Source organism: Fusarium coffeatum (assembly GCF_003316985.1).
Source record: "Fusarium coffeatum strain FIESC_28 chromosome Unknown BRIP53273_contig_174, whole genome shotgun sequence".
Taxonomy (NCBI): domain Eukaryota; kingdom Fungi; phylum Ascomycota; class Sordariomycetes; order Hypocreales; family Nectriaceae; genus Fusarium; species Fusarium coffeatum.
In genome coordinates, this window is record NW_022157967.1 from 150,147 (window position 1) to 168,912 (window position 18,766).

Sequence of the window (18,766 nt, forward strand, 5' to 3'; positions counted from 1 at the left end):
CCAATTAATGCACCTTCTAACCAATTTCCCGTTACACAAATCGCACCTCGTCGAATAGACCTGCTCTGACCTGTACGAGGGCAGCAAGCTCAAAGAGGAAGGACTGTAGAATGATGACGTTTGTAACAACGTGAGAGACTGACGCAGTTGTTGTGTTCTCTCTCTGCTCTCTAGGCTGAGGAGTTTCTGGTTCTGGAATTTCAGATCGAGCTCTCGGTCGCGGAGTCTCAGGACGGGGTTCTTCGACTTCACGGTCTTCAATCTCAGTTTCTTCAATCTCAGTATCCTTGGTCTCAGGTTCTTTGACTTCGGGTTCTTCGATCTCAGTGTCCTTCATCTCAGGTTCTTGCGCCTCAACCTTTGCAGGTTCAGAATCTTCTGTAGGGCCCTCTGCATCCGGCTCCTTCGCCTCAGATTTCTTGGTTTCGATTTCTTTGGCCTCAGGCTCTTGGGATTCTGGCTCCTTGGCAGGTTCACTTTCTTCGGTCCCAGCAGCTTCGATGGCCTCGGTGGTCTCGACGTCCTCGATTTTTGACTCGCTTGGTTCAGCTGGCTCAGTCGATACAGGTGTAGTCTCGACTGGCTCGGTTCCAGAGACTTCAGCCTCAGTCGCATCAGCTTCGGACTTTGCCTCCTCATCCAGCTTGCCCTCGGCGGGGGGTTGCTCATCTTGTTCAGTTGCAGAGCCCTCAGGCTCACCCTTCTTGGCATCGTGCTCAGCGGATATTTCCCCCGTGGATATTTCCTTGGTGGGCACCTTAGTGTGCTCCTCTCCTTTTGTGGTTTCGGCTGGTTTGGGAATTGTCTTCTGGTCGGATGTGACAGGAATAGGCTCAACCTTGACTTCCGGCAATCCCACCTTCTTAGAGAGGATAGTTTGGTCCATAGCTGCAAACTCTGCCATCTGTCGAGCAAGCACCTCCTCCCTTGCTTTTTGTACTGAGTCGATAGTATCTTGAACCCTACCCGGAGAATGGCTTCGTCCCGAAGTGCCTCGTCCCCTACTATGAGACGCCTCCTTTGAAGAGCTTAGACCGGATTTTCCGGGTGTCGCATTTCCGCTTCCAGGAGGGCGGCCAGGTTCCTTACGTCCTCGCGGACTATTGGAGCGGCTTGGGGTTCCCAATTCAGATAGGAGACGGTGCGCTAGGCCTTCCAACGTCGATGGACGGGAAGGCGACGTGTTGCGTGATATCTCTTCAAAGCTGCGCCGATCAGGGGGGTCTTCACTTATGGGGGTCGGCCTTGGTGTAGGACCCGCGTGGTGTAACATTGCATCCGCAGTCCTGAAAGCGTCGCGCCGTTGTTGCACGAGCTCGTCAAAGCGAGGAATGGTCCTTTTGTAAGAAGCTACTTGCTCCTCCAATCGTCTGAGGACACCATAAACACGTGGTAATGAAGCTTCAGACCATTGCGGGCGTTGGCGACATTGTTCCATAGCTAAGAGTTGTTTTTGCTCGGCAGTTGGAGACGGCAGGTCTTCGAAGTCCTCATCATCATCGCTCTCTGCGGCTTCCTGACCTTCAGGCGTATGTTTTTTATCGGCCTCTTCATATATATAGGAGCTTGGATTGCGTGTCAACCATCCTTCGATCTTCATAAAACCACAGATAGCCAAGTCAACAAGAGTCTCTGTCACTGAGAGATTTGTCTCTACTTGATTAACAAAGAATGTTTCCAGAAGGTCCAACAGCGAGTTGAGGAGAGGATCGTCCGGCCGAAGAGTATGGTCTCCAACATCCTTAGGTGCGCCAGGGAGACTGTCGGGCAACCGTTGGTTATTCGTAGATGCCCTCGGTGCCACAAGCTTCAGCGAGCAAGGATGGGCCTCAAGTTTAGTCATAGTATCTCGAAGGACGAGCTGATATACTTCATCAAAATCATCTTCGCCGCCTATTGTCCCCGCCAACGACATGAAGAACTCAACTTCTTGCTCTTGAGCACCGACAGTTCTCGTAGCATTTTGCACTGGTACATGATCGGTTCTCAGAAGAGTGATAATAGCATATCGGTGATGTCGCTTGAGAATGGCTGACACCAATTGTAACGTAACATGAATAGTCTGTTGGTTCCGTGATCTCAGACACGCAAGAATGAGATCGACCAGGTTGAAGAGTAGAGGAGTCGCAGCGGGTTCTGCCCTTTCCGCCAACATGGTGGCTAGATCCATCGACTTTCGCTTGCGAGCCTTACTGACAGACGAGCTGGATCCAGGTCGAGCGGAGGCAATATTATCAGGCAATGCTAGAAGGTAGTGGAGAATAAGATTGATCATGTCAGGGTGGTCGAGAGATTCTAGGATACGGCGAAGATAAGTTAAAACAGCGACTGATGAACCTCCGTCGATATCAGAGGACTCAAGCAGCGAGGGGTATCTAATCTGTCAGCAAAGCTCACAATGAAGAGTAGAGTAGCTTACAATAACTGTTGTAAGAAAATGACTTGAAAATGCTCCAGCAGAGTCGACTTGACCTCAACCGACCGGCAGTGGTTCAGAACGTCTTGCCAGAACAACAGGTGTGATAGGAAAACTTCAAGGTGAGATTGAAACTCGGGGGAGCATGAGCTAATCACCTCGTAGTTGGATGTAGGGTGTTCGTAATCGGAAAAGGCGAGAATAGGGGGTAGGTTGTGAGGAAGATGGTCAACGACTAGTTTGCGGCTCAGTTGGCTGTACAAGGCGCCAAGTCCTGTCGCCATCAATGTTGACAGGTCGCTTTCGACAATCCATTGTTCCAAAGGTCCCGAACTCGACGCTGCTTCGATGATGTAGAGTAATCCTGTTCGCGCAAAATCGCCGACTTTTCCCTCATGGTGAATGTAGTCCATGAGGATATAGAAGAGAGGAAAGTCGGCCTTTTGTGTTCGCCCAACAAAAGTATCGCGATTGTTGTCGTCCTTCTCCCTGTTCTGGAGCGCTACGCCGCGATGCGTCTTGAACCATGCTGGAAGAATACTAGGGTCCAGGCGAATCTTGGTGGTGATATTGAAGGCAAGTTCGACGACGCGCGACTCGGTATCAAGGCCCAGTCGCACACTGTTTAGACCGGTGATTCGCACGAGGAGGTTTGTCAGACTGGCGGAGAAGGTCTGGTTCTCGACAAAAGCTTCCTCTTCGCTTTCGATCAGAGTCGCAAAGAAAAGGACGGCCTCCTTAATGATCCATTCGTTATACGAGGTCGTGGCGATCTTGCCAATAGGAACGTAGATTTGCTTGATCGAGCAGTACTGGATACATGGATGCGGTAACGGCCGTCGGCTCTCGTCGCTGAGAATATTGGTGAGTTCTTGGAGGCGGATTTCTAGGGTTTCGGCAGCGTCGCTATCTCGAGACAAATTGGACGACGCTCTCCAGGCGGACTGCAGTGGTTAGTGCCTATCGGATGTGGACGACTTCCGCTGGTGTCTCACTAATAAGCGGCTGTATTGTTTTTCAAATCGGTGCAGTCGTTTCGCAGGATCCTGTCCAAGGTCCTTGCGGGAGCCCCCAGACGAGAGAGGGCTCAATAGGCGCGACCACTATGCAAGACGATTAGCTGGACGTCCTGGTTGCAGCGACGGATGGTGACAAGACACTCACGAAATCCATGGCGGTGTTGGATTCATCTCCCGGCGATTATAGCTAGGAAAATAAGGTCACCTTGACCACATAACGGCACCGCGCAGATTGGCAGTAAGTTGTTGGGTTAAGAGCTGTCGTCCCCTGTGTCGTTACAGTACCTACTAGACAGACAACTGAGTGGACATGTGGCGTGACGTTGTGTGGCTTTGCTGGGGTGTGGCTGATGGTTCAGGGTAGGAATTGCGACCCCTATTCTTTGAACAGTGAATCGAGGTGAAGATGTTCGATTGAGAAAACATTCGAAAGCAAGCTTTCGTCATCTTCTTTTGGCTCCATCTCATGTTCCTAGCTTAAGGTGTTCCCGTATATGACAACTCAAGAACCGCACCCTTTATCTGTTAGACATTTCAATACCTGATAGGAGCTTGCACTCACGTTCAGATCGCAAGGGGATGGCTGCACAAAAACGTGAACAACATCAGTATTCACTGGGATCGGACTTGACAATGAATTTGGTTTCTTTGGGACGAAAGACTAAATGCAAATTGTTTGAATCTCATGACATAAGAACCAAGGCCCAAATCTTCCGTTACACCATAGCCAGCACCATTTCACATCCTTCTCAACCTCCCCACAACTGACGAAACGATCCATCGTTGACTGCCGACCGTTGACGGTAAGAAAGAGCTGCCGAACTGCCCCTTGCCAGTATTTCCAAAGCGAAATATTTCAAAACATTCCAGTACCAGATACATTGTTAACGGTTCTAGTCCTGCTGCATATCGAATTACATCTTATCCATTCATCCCCAAACACTTCGTGAACGATAGACGTCCATAGCCCATCAGTTGGCGGACATAGATAGCTTTAGATCATCGAGACGTCGCTGCATGTCAGCCATTCCGGTGCTCAGATCTGTGGCCCTGAAGGTCAGGAGCCAAATCGTCTCACGCAGGTCTTCGATTGCCTCAAGTAAAAAGTAATCCGTCTTGCACAAGTTGTCGATCTGTAACAAAGTCCAGATGTTAGCCCGCAGTCCCATGGGAAAACTCAAGCCTATGAGATACTTACTTCCCTGTTCATTTTTTCTCCTCGACCTTCCACCTGGTCGAAGTCCTCCTTGATGAGTATATCCTCACAGTGGCATTTATCCCGAATTGCCTGATCCACTGCCTCCCTATCATTCTCGAGAATTTTGACTTTGTTGACAGTGTCTGTGCGCATCTTCTCATTCTCAGCGATATCCTGACGATACTTCTCAATCTGCGCCTGGATTTGCATGGCTTCAAGGAAGGTATCGACTTGTTCAAGGGGTGGTTCCTGCTAGTCACATCCGTCAGCTAAGGGTTCTAAGCTGAGTATGTCTGCACCTCGATATACACTTTGGGTCTTCTCGTGCCGCAACTACTGAACCCTGCTTTCCAGTCCCAGCGCATTTCAGTCGATGACCTGCTGGCAGCCCTCATGCGATATGCCGAAGCAATACCTAAGTCCAAGACGAATCTTAAAGACAGTATGAGCTGTACGCCCATAAATAGACTGGACGAGACCCGCGATACTCAAGATTAGGGGGACCCAGGCTGAGCCTGGAAGATATCGTGATCCTCGACGAGTCAAACTCTTTCCCATGGAGAATTTGAGTATAAGGGATTCAAATAAAGGATTCGAATAATAGCCTCGGCCGAGCAATATCTAGGGGTTTGACTTGAAGTATCTGGAAGCGACTCAAGCTGTAGATCCAAGCTGGGCTTAGAGGTGCTCAAAGAAGCACCTAGAATACAGCCGAAGGCCCTTCTGGTTCTCGTGCTGGGAAGAAGGGGCTCCGAGGGAAGTGCAGTCGAGGATGGATGGGAAAAGAAAGGAGCAGACATACCTGATGAAGATGCGCCTCCGCGCTATCCATTTTAGCATCCTGGCTTTTAGCATCCTGGCCTTTGGCATCAGCCATGGCCGCAGCGATGGCAGCACGTTGGCGGATAGAAAGTCTGAGTCGTGGCATCTTGATAGGAAGGCTTGTGAGGGAATGTGCTGATTAAGGTAGAGAACAAAGACCGAGTGATGAATATAAAAGGGAAAAGAAATGCAAGGAGATGAGAGGAGAGGAGATGGGGAGTAGTTGTCAATGGAAGCTCTCCAAACACTCGCGTGCGCGCCAGTGCCAGTGCCCTCAACTGATGGCTAAGGTGGTCCTCCAGTATGCAGTTCGGGGTGTGAAAAACAACCAAGGTGAATGAATGCCGGTCATTGGCAGCTGGCAGTAACTGGCAGCGAAGTGTACGACCAGCACCCCCCGGTGCCCCCCTATCTAGGTGCTGCGGTTAAGCTCTTTAGGTATGTTTCTACAGATCTATCTATCCAACTTAATATTGTGCTTAGTGAGTGCCTACCTACGTACTTTTAGATAGGTAGATGTATAGATCCGACGGTTAAGGGATAAGGGAGACAAGCTCACTGAGTATCACCACTTCCTCAACGGCATACCCCTGGCTGACCTCCTATAACTCAATCAGACACATCGGACCGTGTACCAGCATGATCTGCAGGAACAATGAAGAACTCTTTGTTCGTCAGTCTTACCGTATCATCACGAAACAACCTCTACTGTCATCATGTTTCCTTTGCTGAAAGCCGCCGCGGCAGTTGGCTGTGGTGGTTGATCTCTTAAGCATCACAGAGGGCACAGGTCATCGCCACTACAAAGAACACCATAGTTCAACAGATAAAGGACTGTAACAAGAGCACTACTTTTATTCACTAAAGCGCTATCCAACAGCCTAGCCTGCCGAAGTTGAACCAATAGCCACTATCCTTCTACAATGGTCATAGATCACCCATTCCAAATCAGCCAAAATCTCCATTCCAGCACGTATCATGCCTGTATTGTGCTCATCTGGGGCTTGTCGGATCACCATTGCTGCCGCTGCCGCTGCTACCACCACCGCTGGCCTTGGTGCGACTCGCCCAGATGTGCTTGACTCGGTGGGAGTCCATAGGCGGAGATGCGTACTCTTCGCCGCTCGACTGCGTGAAGCCGCTGATGTTACTAAGCATGCTTGAGCTGCGTCCTCGAGAACGAGTCATACGGGGCTCGAACGGTGGGGCGGTTGGGGGAGGCTGCCACGGGGACAGAGAAGGGAGCGTAGGAGCAGAAACCGATGGGAGCATGTTGTCTGAAGCGGTCCAGTGTCCAGTTGGGTAGTGAGGAGGAGCCGTGGGATCAGGATTCCAAGTACTCGAAGTCGTAGGCTGGAAAGGTGGGCCAAGGTGCGGGTGACCCGCGTCGAGAGGAGGCATCATATCGTAGGGCATGCCATTGCCTGAGCTCATAAAATCGTGCATGCTCTGCAACTGCATTTGCAGGTGTCGAATCTCTTCGCTCTTACCAGCATTATTGGCACGAACATGAGCCAGTCGCTCGTTGTAGTTAGCTTCGATACCAGCGACATGGCCCTGCCAGTGAGAACGCTCCTGATTGCGTCGCTCCGCCTCGTCCAGGCCACGGTTGTTTGCATCGGCGATGTTGGCAAGCTCGTTCTCAACCTTGGCAATACGTGTGGCGACCTTGTTTCGACGAGTATTAAGATTCGACTTCTCGACTTCCTTGGCTTTGATCTCCTTCTCCAGTCCAGCTTTGTATTCCTTGAAGGCCTTCTGTGCTGTCTCAAAAACTTTCTTCTCGCTACTGTACTGCTTCTCAACCTTCTTCTTGCGTTCGGCAAGTTCAGGAGCAGTATCAAAGTTCTTCAGTTGCTCAGTAAGCTGCTGGGTGTCACGCTCTGCTTGGGCTTTCTGGGTTTCTTGCTGACGAATCTTCTGCCGATACTTTTCGTCATGGTTTCCGGCCGAGGAGAGCTGATTGTCCGTTGCCTCATTGTCCTTTCGCAGGGTGTTGGCGCGGTTCTTGTATTCCTTTCGCAGATTCTTGAGACGGAGCTTTTCTTCGCTAAGTTTGGCTTCAACTGCGGCAATCGATGTTCGTAAAGTCGTGGCAGGGGAGTCCGGGTGAAGAGATCGTTGGCCGTTGGCAACAGGTGGCGGAACGCCATCTGCCTCTCGCTGAGTGGCTTGAACGGTTCTGATACTGGTTGAGAACAGAACCTCGTCAGTTTGGCTGTCAACAAATTCACAGACATATTTAGACGCAGGCCTGAGTCCGTAGATATCGCCCGTCCATCTCACGCCTCCTTGAGACTCTTCGGGAGACTCGTCGATTGGGAACATGCGTGTAGGTTGCCAAACAGCGTTGTTAACTCTGACATAGAATGGCTTCGAGGTATCGATATTGGCTGGTCTCGAATCTTCGCCCGATGATTCAACCGAGCGGGTCTCGTCGTCGTCGATTTCGGGGAAATAGCTAGTGTTAAAGCATACTTCGTCGCTGCCAATGTAGGAAATCCAAATTTGGTTGGGCTGATTGTTGAACGGAGCATTGCCAAGATTGTGAATATCGGTAGCATTAGTCCCTGCTGACTCTGAAGCTGCATGGGACAGCTCATACTCCTTCACAACCACAATTTTGGTGCTTGCTAATGCCGCCCATAAGGGCTGCTGAAGACGAACTTGAGTGCTTTGCTTTCTTCTTTTTTTGCTTGTGGGTACCGTAGACGTGGACGATAATCCTGTTTCAGTATCAGGCGTTGCGAATCCTCCTTCATTGGCCGTGTCTCCAGCCACGCTTGGTGGTTTTCCGGCCTCCGGGTCGCTGGCGCCAACGGAAGCGTTGGCTTTTTCACGCCTCAGATACCATTCTCGGATGTATCGTACGATGCCTTGAGTCAGAATGTGTATAGCTAGAACACTTCGGACCCAACCGTAGGCACTCATTTTATCGTATGCGCTGGAAGCAGAATCAAGTGAATTGCTGAAAACATGGGGTAGCCGCCAGTGCTCCGGTATGTGTCGAGCCACACGACCCCAATGGGCCTTGGTCCCCCGGAGCAAATGGTGGCCTATCACCCATGTGAAGCAGGTGGTAAGTCCCCTGGAGGTTCCATCTCTTGCACTCGTTCCCCCTCCTAAAGTGATAGCAATAACTGGCTTGGCAAAGTCCAAGATAGCGTCTTGGATTGGACCCCACAGAAAGAGCCATATCAGAAGGAAGAAAAAATCGACGCATAAAACTGTCACAAGAGAGGGCATTGTAGAGTTGCCGTCAAAAATCTCGGCAAGGTTGATGTTCATGCCTGAACTGGTGGTGACGGGAGGAACAAAGGTAAGGAACGTAAAGATGGTATATATAACGGTAAGCGAGAGCGATGGAACATGCATCAGGATAATAAGAATAGCGAGCGTGTCCTGAATAGGGAGCGACTTGAGAACAGTAGTTGCGAGGTCGAATGGTCCCGAGTCGCGGTGGACATCAGCGTTCTTCATGGCATTGACGTCGATCTGGCGATGGCCAGCGTCGACACCACTAAGGCCGTTGGTGTTGCTTGAATCGGAAGACATCTCGGAGACAGCGTCGAGGGAGGAGCGGCGGTTGTCGTCGGTTCGGGAGTCGTTGGATGCATCATAGACACTCTGCTTGTACGGGCTGTTGGCATGACCATTGACAGGTGTTGACTGTCCAGGGGCTCCGGAGGCACCTTGGTCAGATCGTCGGGCAGGGCTATCGAGCTGCCCTGAGCCCTTCTTGTCGTTGGAACGCTTTGCAGGACCTACAAGCCCATTCTCATGGCGATTGTCGCGATGGTTGGCGGCACCTTGCTGTCGCTTACTCGAACCTGGAGCGCGAGGCATGCGCAACGACTTGTCTTGCTGCCACAGTCTGTCGAACCCGAGAACCACGTGGGAACAGGGCCGGCAGCCGGGACAAGCCTTTCAAAGTCAAGGGCTTGGTACTGGAAGTTGGCGACTCGAGCGATATGGCGTCTCGGCCGTTTTTTTTTAACACGATGCGACGGGTAGAAGAACGGATCTCGGGAAGATAGAAGGTAAAGTTGGAAGGCGGGCCGTTGCGTTAAGAGAGTTCGAGACCGACATGTGCATCCGAATTGTGAACGGTCGTGGAACAAGACACGACAAGACAGGACAAGGCTATGATCAAATGATAAGGGCGACGACAGAAGAGGGGAACTACCGTCAAAGTCAACTTCAACAAGCAAAACCTGCTAAGATCGGCCGGGGGGCCGCAGAGAGCAGGTAATGTTGCAACGAATTTTGACTGGTTACGACGTGGTTTACAGTGGGATTTTGGAAGTGGATAGATACAAAATGTTGGACGGCAAAGGAAGAGAAAAAAAAAGTAATGCAAGGTAGGGTTGTTGTTGGTGGAGGTAAGGAGATTTTTTGGCTGTCAAAGCCCGGCTCGTGCTTGTGGAAGAATCGAGGTATTGAAAGAAACAGAGAGGAATGGAGTGGCCGAACGCAAAAAGGATAATGGAAGGATGGACGGGAACGGGAATAGCGGGGGCCAAGACTCACACTGTGCCTTCGCGGCTGTTTCTGACGCTCTAAGAGTGCTGGAATCCACTGTAGTCTTAGTGGCTCGCATGATCTCAAAGCTCCAGCTGCCAATGGATGGCACTTTGAGACGCATGAGATGGGGCGCAATTGGGGCAGTTGGGGCCAGCTTATTCCAAAGTGCGCGCTAAAGGCGCGTCAAAGGGGATCCGATATCAGTGGAGTTGTGCTGATGAGAGCTGAAGTTGACAATGATGACCCTGTCATAGTATCTACACGTTCACTTACTCTTAACGATGGCTTCGTTCTAAATGTCTAGATCTTCAAAGTGGATCGTCTACCAGACAAGATTCCGCTTCTGGGAGATTTTGGCGTCTTGAAATGCCAACGGATCAGGTACCCAGGAACAAGGTTGAGTTGGTCAAGATGAGGCGCTATGCTGGGCTGCTTGGCTGGTTTGTCTACAAGCCAACGATCTGCCTATAGACCCGTCATAGCACTCATTGAGTTTGCCATTACCTTTAGAATGATCATCAGGTTTAAAACTTCAGCTTGTGAAAGCGTCTACTAGCAAATGCGCCGTCATGAGTTTTTCTCAAGTAAAAACAACCGGCAACTGAAGAGGAGTCACATGCTCCACCATGAAACACACCGTGCGCTGTACTGTGTGAACCCTGCTTTTTAGCAGAGATGAGATGAGGCGAAAGAACTCAAGTAATTGGCAGGAACTAAAGTCTTTGTCCACATTCGTCACAAGGACATTGACTGAGTGATTCCAATCGTTGACAAAAGCGCCGACACTTGTTTGCAAATCTACCCCTTTGATGACCTGATACCCAATGGCTCAACAAGACTGTGTCTGTTTCCTGCCATTGACCTTCATCTCGATAGTACATCAACAACATGAACAAATGCAACACATCGCGTGCGCACGCCATCGCTTACAAGCTCTGTTAGACGAGCCAGCATTGGCCAGGGTTCACCCCGGCTCTGCCGTGCTGCTCTTACTGTACATAGTAGGGCTTCTCCGCAATGCAAAGGAAAAGACCATCGCCAATTCCAGCCTCATCTTACGGTAAATCATCACTACTGTACTCTAACTTAGCACTGATATCAAGGCAAACCCTTTCCTCGGTACACTCCGATAGACACATGTCGGACCAAGATGGACGAATCAGGCAGGCAATCGCCCCCAAACGTTAATCTCTAGGCTGTCGTCCTCTGAGATTTGGAACTGCAGCCAATGCCTTGGAAGGGGATTCGCTGACGTCGTGGGCGTCACGGGCTGCCCATTGTGGGAAAGGCTCTGAGTTGGCTCAAGGGGAAAGATTTTAGAACAACATGGATTGGTTAACTGTGTCCTGGGGTCTTCAACCTGCACGACAAGGGCACGGCAAAGACCCAGAGTTGCAATGAGAATGAGACGACGGAACGAAGCGAGTCTTGTTCCCAAAATTCGACATGTATATGGAAGACTCGACAGCCAAGCCAGTCCAAAGACTGCACTGCACATCATTCTGCAAGGCCCCATGAAGTTTATCGGAATTCTTCAACTTGACCAACAACTAACAGTATTATTTCCCGACTCACCGATAATGATCAACTCCCCGGGACGGTACTTGAGTCATTAGACTCAGTCCAGGATTTACTTTCGGCAGTTTTTCTTGGCCCGTTTTTTGGTCTAATTTGATGTCCCGCTTTTATCATGCCCTTTTGCAACGATCAAGAACGAGCTTCGTCTCGATATGGATAAAAGCCGATGGAGGGCAGCAATTTTGAGCTTGGTTACATCGAACGATTTGCATGCCAATTATTCCCTGACAAATGCATACAATTTCTTTGATATACTCCACCAGCACCTACGCGGAATGAAGCTGTCGGACCGTCGATAACGCGAGGGACAAGATACTGCACAACCGGACCAATACATCGTCTGTTTATTTTGAACGCTGAGCAGAATGCTCGAGATAGCGGTTGTGTACATCAACACCAATGAAACCCCTCTTCCGTGTGTCGTCAGTCGACAACTAAGAACGCCGATCATCCCGCATAGGTTTATTTACGAAGAGATCATCGCACAGTGATCTGCTGCCACGACTCAAATGGCCGTGCTCCCACATACTTATGCAAGTCTACTGCTGACTCTCGTCCATTCATAAGCTGGGAACAGCTTTGAATGAAGACAGCCTCCTGGATGTTGAACTTTGTGCAAAACAAGCACAATGCAGTTGTTGACTTTGTCATCGTTTTCCATGGAAGAATTTTACAACAAACTCAAAGTTGTAATAAGGGTATTGTGGCTCTTTACCACCCTTGAACAACGTTGGTTGTCTCAAAAGCACCAACCCCACGATCTCATTACCACAAATGAACAACATCATGATGGAGTGCGATACTGTAATCGCTAATTACCCCGCCATAGCAAATCACAGCACCTCCTTCAGGTCTTGCTTGGCCTCATGCCCATCAACGGGGGCGATCTGTTTGGCTGCCACCCCTCGTCGGCACTTCTCGCACTTGTGTCTACGGCTCGCCCTATCAAAATGCACTCGCAACCCTGCATATTAGCTTTCTGTGCACTTTGTTTCGTGTGCCAGGCCACGAGATGGTGTCAAATGACGGTGAGCGGATAAAGAGCCGGCCTCTGCGGATAAGGATCGTTGATGATGTCTCAGAGGCAAGTGCTTCGACATCAATCATGAAGCATCGTATCGATACTCAAGGCTATGACATCAATCTCCAGATGCTACATTGAAGCTATTCAATAGCTAAGTAATAAGCTCCGGTACTTGAGACCCTGCTCGAGGCGGGGGAGCGTTGGAGCTTCAACATGTTATGCGGGATGCCCCGTGCTGCTGCATGATGGACGCCACTTGAACCAGCCCTGTCTGGATGGGCGGAAGCGTTACATGACATGATGTGCTGTGATATATCCCGATATCACGCTTTCCGGCCGTGTTTCCGTTGCGTTGTTTTCTCTCCGGGGGGATTAACATGGATATTGCCTATACAGCTTCAGAAACGAATAAATCATCTTTCGGTTTGACTGTTCGGATGCTTTGACTTACTATACTGCCTGATCAGGCAAGCCGTTGTCTCTGGGTGTCTCATGTCTAGCACCTGGCAGGTACACTCAGCATTTGGTGAGGTCTTCCTTAGCCCACTGTTCTGAGGCTCGTTATTTTGACTTTGGGTCAGGCCGTCTTGGTTGATTCCGAGGCCTTTGAATCTGCTGCTGCCGATTGTGTTTGATGCCTGCATCTTACGCGTGGCAGACCTAGGCACCAGTCACCAAAGAGGCGCTCTATTGAGACATGTGACTACGTTATGAGGCCATCTAGGTGAAGATTCCTGACGTCTGCCGCTGCCTGCTAGTATGCAATCTCATTCCTCATCTGGTTGACGTACCAACTCATTTTCCCAAATGCGTTCTCAGCATCATAAGTATTGCTCTGAGCGTGTTGATGGATATCATAGATGAGTAAAGTTGTGAGTCTAAGGCTCCTTATATTTACGGGTGTTTGTAGATAGTGGAACGGCATAAAGGAGTAGTATAGTTGCCTTTCAAGGACCATGCCAATTTTAAGTGTACATATATCTCAATATTTCAAGCCATCGGACGTTGGCGACATTGTCTCTCACAGGTTTTTCCTCCCTAGATTCCCCTTCGGAAAGCTGTACGGGTATATCATCCACGATCGCGTTCATCTTAATCTCATCCTCGCTCTGTATCCTCTCTAGTCGCCATGCCTCTTGTTGAGCCTTCCTTTCCCGCTTCTTCTCCAGTCTGGCATTTCTTTCTATCCTTCCCCAGACCTTATTCTCAAGATTCAACACCTTGTTCATCACGGCAATTGGAATATCATGTCTTCGTGCTATCGAGGCCGGCGCTTCATCGCGGTACAATCGCCTTGCTTTGGGCTTTGGCTTCTGCAAAAACGCTTCAGGTTCGTCAGGGTCGATTTCTTCCGCGTCAGCCGTAGTTCCGAACTTGTAGCTCGCACAGCCGAGAAAGTGCTTAGTGCCGACAGTGTGAAGCTCAACATCCACGAGGACTCTGTTGTGATAGACGACCGTGGCAACGTAGGCATCCACTGAAGTGATACGGGGTCCATTGATGGTATTCTTTGAGATTGACTGTTAGTGCGCCAGATGTCCGGTACGCAGATGAGTGAAACTCACATTGATCAAGCCCATGCCGTCTATGTTCCTCAGTAGCCACAGCTTTTTGGTGTCCTTTATATACCTAAGTCCTGGCTTGGGACCATTCCCTAGGGAATCCCTTTTGGCCTGCCACTCGTCTCTCCATTTCTGAACTGCCAGATCGGTGAGTTCATCGAGACCTCTCGGATGCAAAAAGCCTCTCTAGACAGAAATCAGCAAGGTGTTCTAGTTCAATTCGTGGTGTATCTACGTACTTCCGGCTTCAACTTATCGTCGATATGAGCTATTGGATTCACCGGCAGGCGATATATGTTCCATTTATCATAGGTGATCCTTTTATCCCGATCATCAGCCCATGTGCAATACTGCAACCTGCCTTCATGTTTAACGATTCTTTTGAGCAAGTTTCCCACGACCTTGACCTGATTCTCATCGAGACCCTCAAAGACCATCACACCGAGATCGCTATACATGTAAGGCATTAATGGTATAACATCCTCTGGTCTTTCACTACCGTCAAGTTTTACTGTTCTGTGAGCTCGCGGATTCAGCGCAGGCCTGAACTCTTTAAGCTTCGGCCATTTTGTATACACCGAGGAATTGTTTGGAACGTTGTAAACTGTGATTGGCACGACGTATTTCTTGTCTTCGTGTTTCCAAAAATCTTTGATTGGCGTCCCGGCTGCTTTTCCTGTTGGCCATCGTCGTTCCTTTTTGGGGATTCTGGTCTTCTTGGAACGGACGGGGGATCTCGGGCCCGGCTTCAGACCTTTCAGTACTCCGATGCTTCTGGGTGACATTGCTATGAAGGCTGAGCCAGTGTGTATACTGGCGCGAGGCCGCAATCTAAAGACAGTAAAAGAGTTGAGCTGAAGTGTTGAGAGTCAAGTTGCGATGGCGCAATTATAAGTCTAACATTTTGTTGTGGCTGGAGCTATCGCAAGGCTGATATAATCATTTGTTCAAGTGGGGGCGTTACCTACCTAGCGCCACAGTCTGGGGAGTACCGCGGCATCATGCATCATTGGTATGCATCTCCCAAGAGCTGATCTGCCATGAGCTTCTCAACAATGCACAAACACAAACACAGCAACAATGAGTTCTAACCCGCAATTGAGACGCCAGGTCATCAACATCTACAAGGGTTCGCGGAAACGTCATCCTCTGATATCGGAGCTGTGAACTGATATACCTATGATAGAGCTTCTGTTCTTGGGCAGAGAATATCCCCTCGGCTTCGATTACTTCCGCCCTCGGCTACACAAGGCTTTTATTTCTAAAGCTGAAGAGCGCGACGAGGATAAGATTCGGCGGGGGATAGCCCAGGCTGAATATGTTAAGAAAGGTATGTTGTACGTGGGCAACCTGATGACATTCACTGACCTGCGACATAGAGATTGAAGCTTTGTAAGTCTATGAGTATCTCAGCAAGTATCTCACGTTGGACAAAGCACATGTGGTTGGCTGTCTCGAGTGACACAGTTAACAATCACAAGATCGAACATCAACTCCCAATACCGAAAAGAATCCATTTCTCCTAAAAAGTTACATTATCCTGAAATCCCAAGTTTCCATCCAGCCAATCCATCCATCCATCCAATAACCTGCTTTTTTACTAATCATCTGGGTATAGGTACTATTTGAAAAGGTATCGCACACTGAGAAAACGTTATGACGCCGACGCGTAAATGGAGGAGTACGGGTATGTGTGTGTAGAGAGAGACCAGCGAGGGTCGCTGTGGAGACTCGGTTCTCAGAGATGCATTCCAGCGGCGGCAGCTATCATGAGACATAGATGTGCCAAGACAGCCATTAGAGTTCACATGAAACATCCTGGCTTTTGCTCTCAAATGCCTTCATGACAACCTCTAGTCAAGATTCGCCCTTGCGCAGCCTCTTCCTCGCTGACCATACTCCTAACTCGAGACATTCTCCCCAGCTTGTTCCACTTTCGCTCATCAGATCCGCCATCATTTTGGCTACCCAGGCATCCCACTCATCTTGGCTCTTGCCGCTCGCGTCTCGGAGAATAGGTTCAAGTGCTGACACTTGCTGCGCAACAGTCAAAAGCGCCGTTTTGCGCAACGCAGATTGTCCAGGAGTCAATGTCTTCTTTTCGACTTTTTGGTTTGGTGCTGATTTGGCCTTCATCTCCACATACGACTTGCCATCTTTGGTGACAACACCACCTACGCCTTCGCGCTCCCATCTAACTTCGCTTAATGGAATGGCCAGGCGTTTCGACTTGATGTCCATCATATCTTCTGCCTCTTGGTGAAGGAAAGCGCTAATAAGAGAGCATGGTACGGGCGAAAGTTGCCGACCCTCGAGAGTTCGCGACAGCCATGTGTTGTACTCGACTAGAAATGAGTTCAATGGCGCAGAGAGTGGCGTTTTTGATGTCATGAGGTAGGCGCCCAGATCGAGCGCAGCTTCGTGCTCCTCTGCCTCCTCTGAGCCTGGTAAAGCGCTCGGGACATGTGGTCGCAACATTCTAAATGTTGGATCACTGTCCCAAATCTCCAGTACTCCACCAGGTCTGAGCAGGCGCAGATACTCTTCAATGAACAGTTGGTAGACATGACTGGGGACCATGAGGCATGCATCTTTTACCATGATCAAGTCAAACTCTTCATCACCAAAAGGCCATGGCCTCTGACGAAGATCGTGTTGAATGAACCTCCACTTCATGTCCTTGTCTGGTTTGCAGAGCTCGGCGGGAGATCCTGGGCTGCCCGGTGCCAAAGGCGCGATGTCGATACCTGTAAAGTGTATGCCAGTGTGGCCCCGGTCTTTGTAGTAGCGATGGCACATCATACTCCAGAAACCTGTGCCACAACCAATTTCCAATACACGCTGTGGAGGATTGTTTTGGATGAAGGGTGTGTAGACGGGTGCACCATAAACCTGAATCATCAAGAGCGTTCGCAAGCTTTGGCGATGGAGCTCCGTAAGATCGGTAGGGAGAGGATATGCCGATGTAGGTTCGTTGAAGTAAGTGCGGCCATTTTTGACGATAAATGGTTTCGTCGCAGAATCGGACGAGTTAGAGGGATCTGTTGAAGTCATTGTGTGGTTTGAGATTGTCGTGTTGCCGCTTGTGGAAGACACGGACTCGGTTCGAGGAAAATCGAGATTTATTTGCTTGGTTGTCCCTGACATAGGTTTGTTGCCTGCTTCCAGCTGGGAGTACATGGTGACATTTTTCAAGTCAATGGAGCCGGAAGTTGGAGTAGTCGCGCCTGAATGACGGGATAGAAGCTCGCGTTCTCGTGATTTGTCGATGATAACTGGGCGATTGAATATAATAGGAGAGGACAAAGGTGCTGTTGCGCCTCTGGCGGTTGAAGTTGAGATAAGACGAGGTCTATTTGAAGTTGACGTCGATGTTGTCGAAGATTGTCGGCGCGAGTCAGATGATTGGACTTTTGAGTGCGAGTAATGAGAATTGTCTTCCCCCAGGGCGGGGCCGCTTTTGGTTATGGGGCTGGAGCTGGAATGCACGAGAGACGACTCGTGCGACGAGCGACTACTGCTATCCTGACTCCCACTGGCACTAGAGGTCCTCGTATGCCGAAAGGGACGTCTTGTGTTGAGCTTGATGTCTTGTGAAGCCAAGTTGGATCGTGGGGGAGTTTCAGGGCGCTGCCACTCCTTTTCAGCCTTTGTCCGTCGAGCAAAGGTGGGTAAGGGGTTGGTAGAAGCGTAGTAAAATCCACTCCATTCCGACATTGTCGTCGTGGGCTGGGACTAACTATACTCTTTGGCGCAAGCTTGCCGATGAATAGGGATAGAATGGGGATGGGGATGGGGTGGTTTACCCAGACCAGACAGGGGTGTCCTAATACTGGACTGGACTGTACCGTTTGTATGTACAGTGCAATGATAGCGACCTAACGCTAACGCAACGCAGCGCGGGCGGGCACAGAAACGCAATTGTTAGGCTGAGTTATCCAATCTGGTGTTGCAGTTTCACCGTCGCTAGCAAACACTGGAGGCTCGAGCTGAAGCCGCACCGCACCGCACCGTACCGCACCGAGTTGTGATACGGGTTGGGTTGGGCTGGGAGCGTACCTCTAGCGGCAGGCAGGGCACTGTAGGGGGGAAAATTGGTACCCCTGGGCCGGTTGCAGACCTTTTTGGCTCTTCTAGAACCCTTCTTTGGCCCGCGTAACTGGATTCCCAAGTCCGGGTGGTCGCCGGATTGCTTCCCGGAATATGCAGGGGCGCTGAAGGAACCGATGTTTAGGTAGTCCTTGGCTTTGCCGATGCTCGACTGATAGAGGATGTCGCTTAAATCGCTTGTGCCAGGATTTCGGATCAGCGTTATGTTGAAGACAAGAATTCCCGCAATCCGGGAAGGTAGAGAAGTCCTGTAACTTTAGTATCCAGAACTAGTTATCGACCTTCCCGTAAAGTCAAAGATCTCTCTCGCTGAAGGTTGCTACAAGAGCAAACGTCATTATCCGCAATTTCGTCAACAACTTTATTTTCTCAGTCCGTTTATTTTGGCGTCGTGCAGTGACCTTGGAATCAACGGTGAAACCAACGTAGACTAATGCTCGATGACGGCGTTTCTGGAAGGTAGGTAGCAAGCCGTATCAATGGTTTGATGTCGTGAATATTTGCTCGTTGGTT

General features: G+C 49.9%; 6 protein-coding genes across 6 annotated transcripts; 1 reads left to right on the plus strand and 5 right to left on the minus strand.

Moving 5' to 3' along the window:
- Positions 1 to 31: 31 nt before the first annotated feature.
- On the minus strand, positions 32 to 3,589 carry FIESC28_07786 (uncharacterized protein; the record flags this gene model as incomplete). The annotated part of the gene is made up of 4 exons (XM_031161926.1): positions 32 to 2,375; positions 2,420 to 3,360; positions 3,412 to 3,519; positions 3,581 to 3,589. The coding sequence occupies 4 exons, from the start codon at positions 3,587 to 3,589 to the stop codon at positions 32 to 34; spliced, it is 3,402 nt and encodes a 1,133-aa protein (XP_031014042.1).
- Positions 3,590 to 4,406: 817 nt separating this feature from the next.
- Positions 4,407 to 5,561, minus strand: FIESC28_07787 (uncharacterized protein; the record flags this gene model as incomplete). Its single annotated transcript, XM_031161927.1, has 3 exons — positions 4,407 to 4,568; positions 4,634 to 4,885; positions 5,436 to 5,561. The coding sequence occupies 3 exons, from the start codon at positions 5,559 to 5,561 to the stop codon at positions 4,407 to 4,409; spliced, it is 540 nt and encodes a 179-aa protein (XP_031014043.1).
- Positions 5,562 to 6,448: 887 nt separating this feature from the next.
- FIESC28_07788 (uncharacterized protein) lies at positions 6,449 to 9,301 on the minus strand (the record flags this gene model as incomplete). Its single annotated transcript, XM_031161928.1, has 1 exon — positions 6,449 to 9,301. One exon carries the CDS (start codon positions 9,299 to 9,301, stop codon positions 6,449 to 6,451), a length of 2,853 nt encoding a protein of 950 aa, XP_031014044.1.
- A 4,245-nt stretch (positions 9,302 to 13,546) lies between these two features.
- Positions 13,547 to 14,928, minus strand: FIESC28_07789 (uncharacterized protein; the record flags this gene model as incomplete). The annotated part of the gene is made up of 3 exons (XM_031161929.1): positions 13,547 to 14,089; positions 14,147 to 14,329; positions 14,383 to 14,928. 3 exons carry the CDS (start codon positions 14,926 to 14,928, stop codon positions 13,547 to 13,549), a joined length of 1,272 nt encoding a protein of 423 aa, XP_031014045.1.
- A 295-nt stretch (positions 14,929 to 15,223) lies between these two features.
- Positions 15,224 to 15,539, plus strand: FIESC28_07790 (uncharacterized protein; the record flags this gene model as incomplete). Its single annotated transcript, XM_031161930.1, has 3 exons — positions 15,224 to 15,272; positions 15,330 to 15,473; positions 15,523 to 15,539. 3 exons carry the CDS (start codon positions 15,224 to 15,226, stop codon positions 15,537 to 15,539), a joined length of 210 nt encoding a protein of 69 aa, XP_031014046.1.
- A 461-nt stretch (positions 15,540 to 16,000) lies between these two features.
- Positions 16,001 to 17,860, minus strand: FIESC28_07791 (uncharacterized protein; the record flags this gene model as incomplete). Its single annotated transcript, XM_031161931.1, has 1 exon — positions 16,001 to 17,860. One exon carries the CDS (start codon positions 17,858 to 17,860, stop codon positions 16,001 to 16,003), a length of 1,860 nt encoding a protein of 619 aa, XP_031014047.1.
- Positions 17,861 to 18,766: the final 906 nt, after the last annotated feature.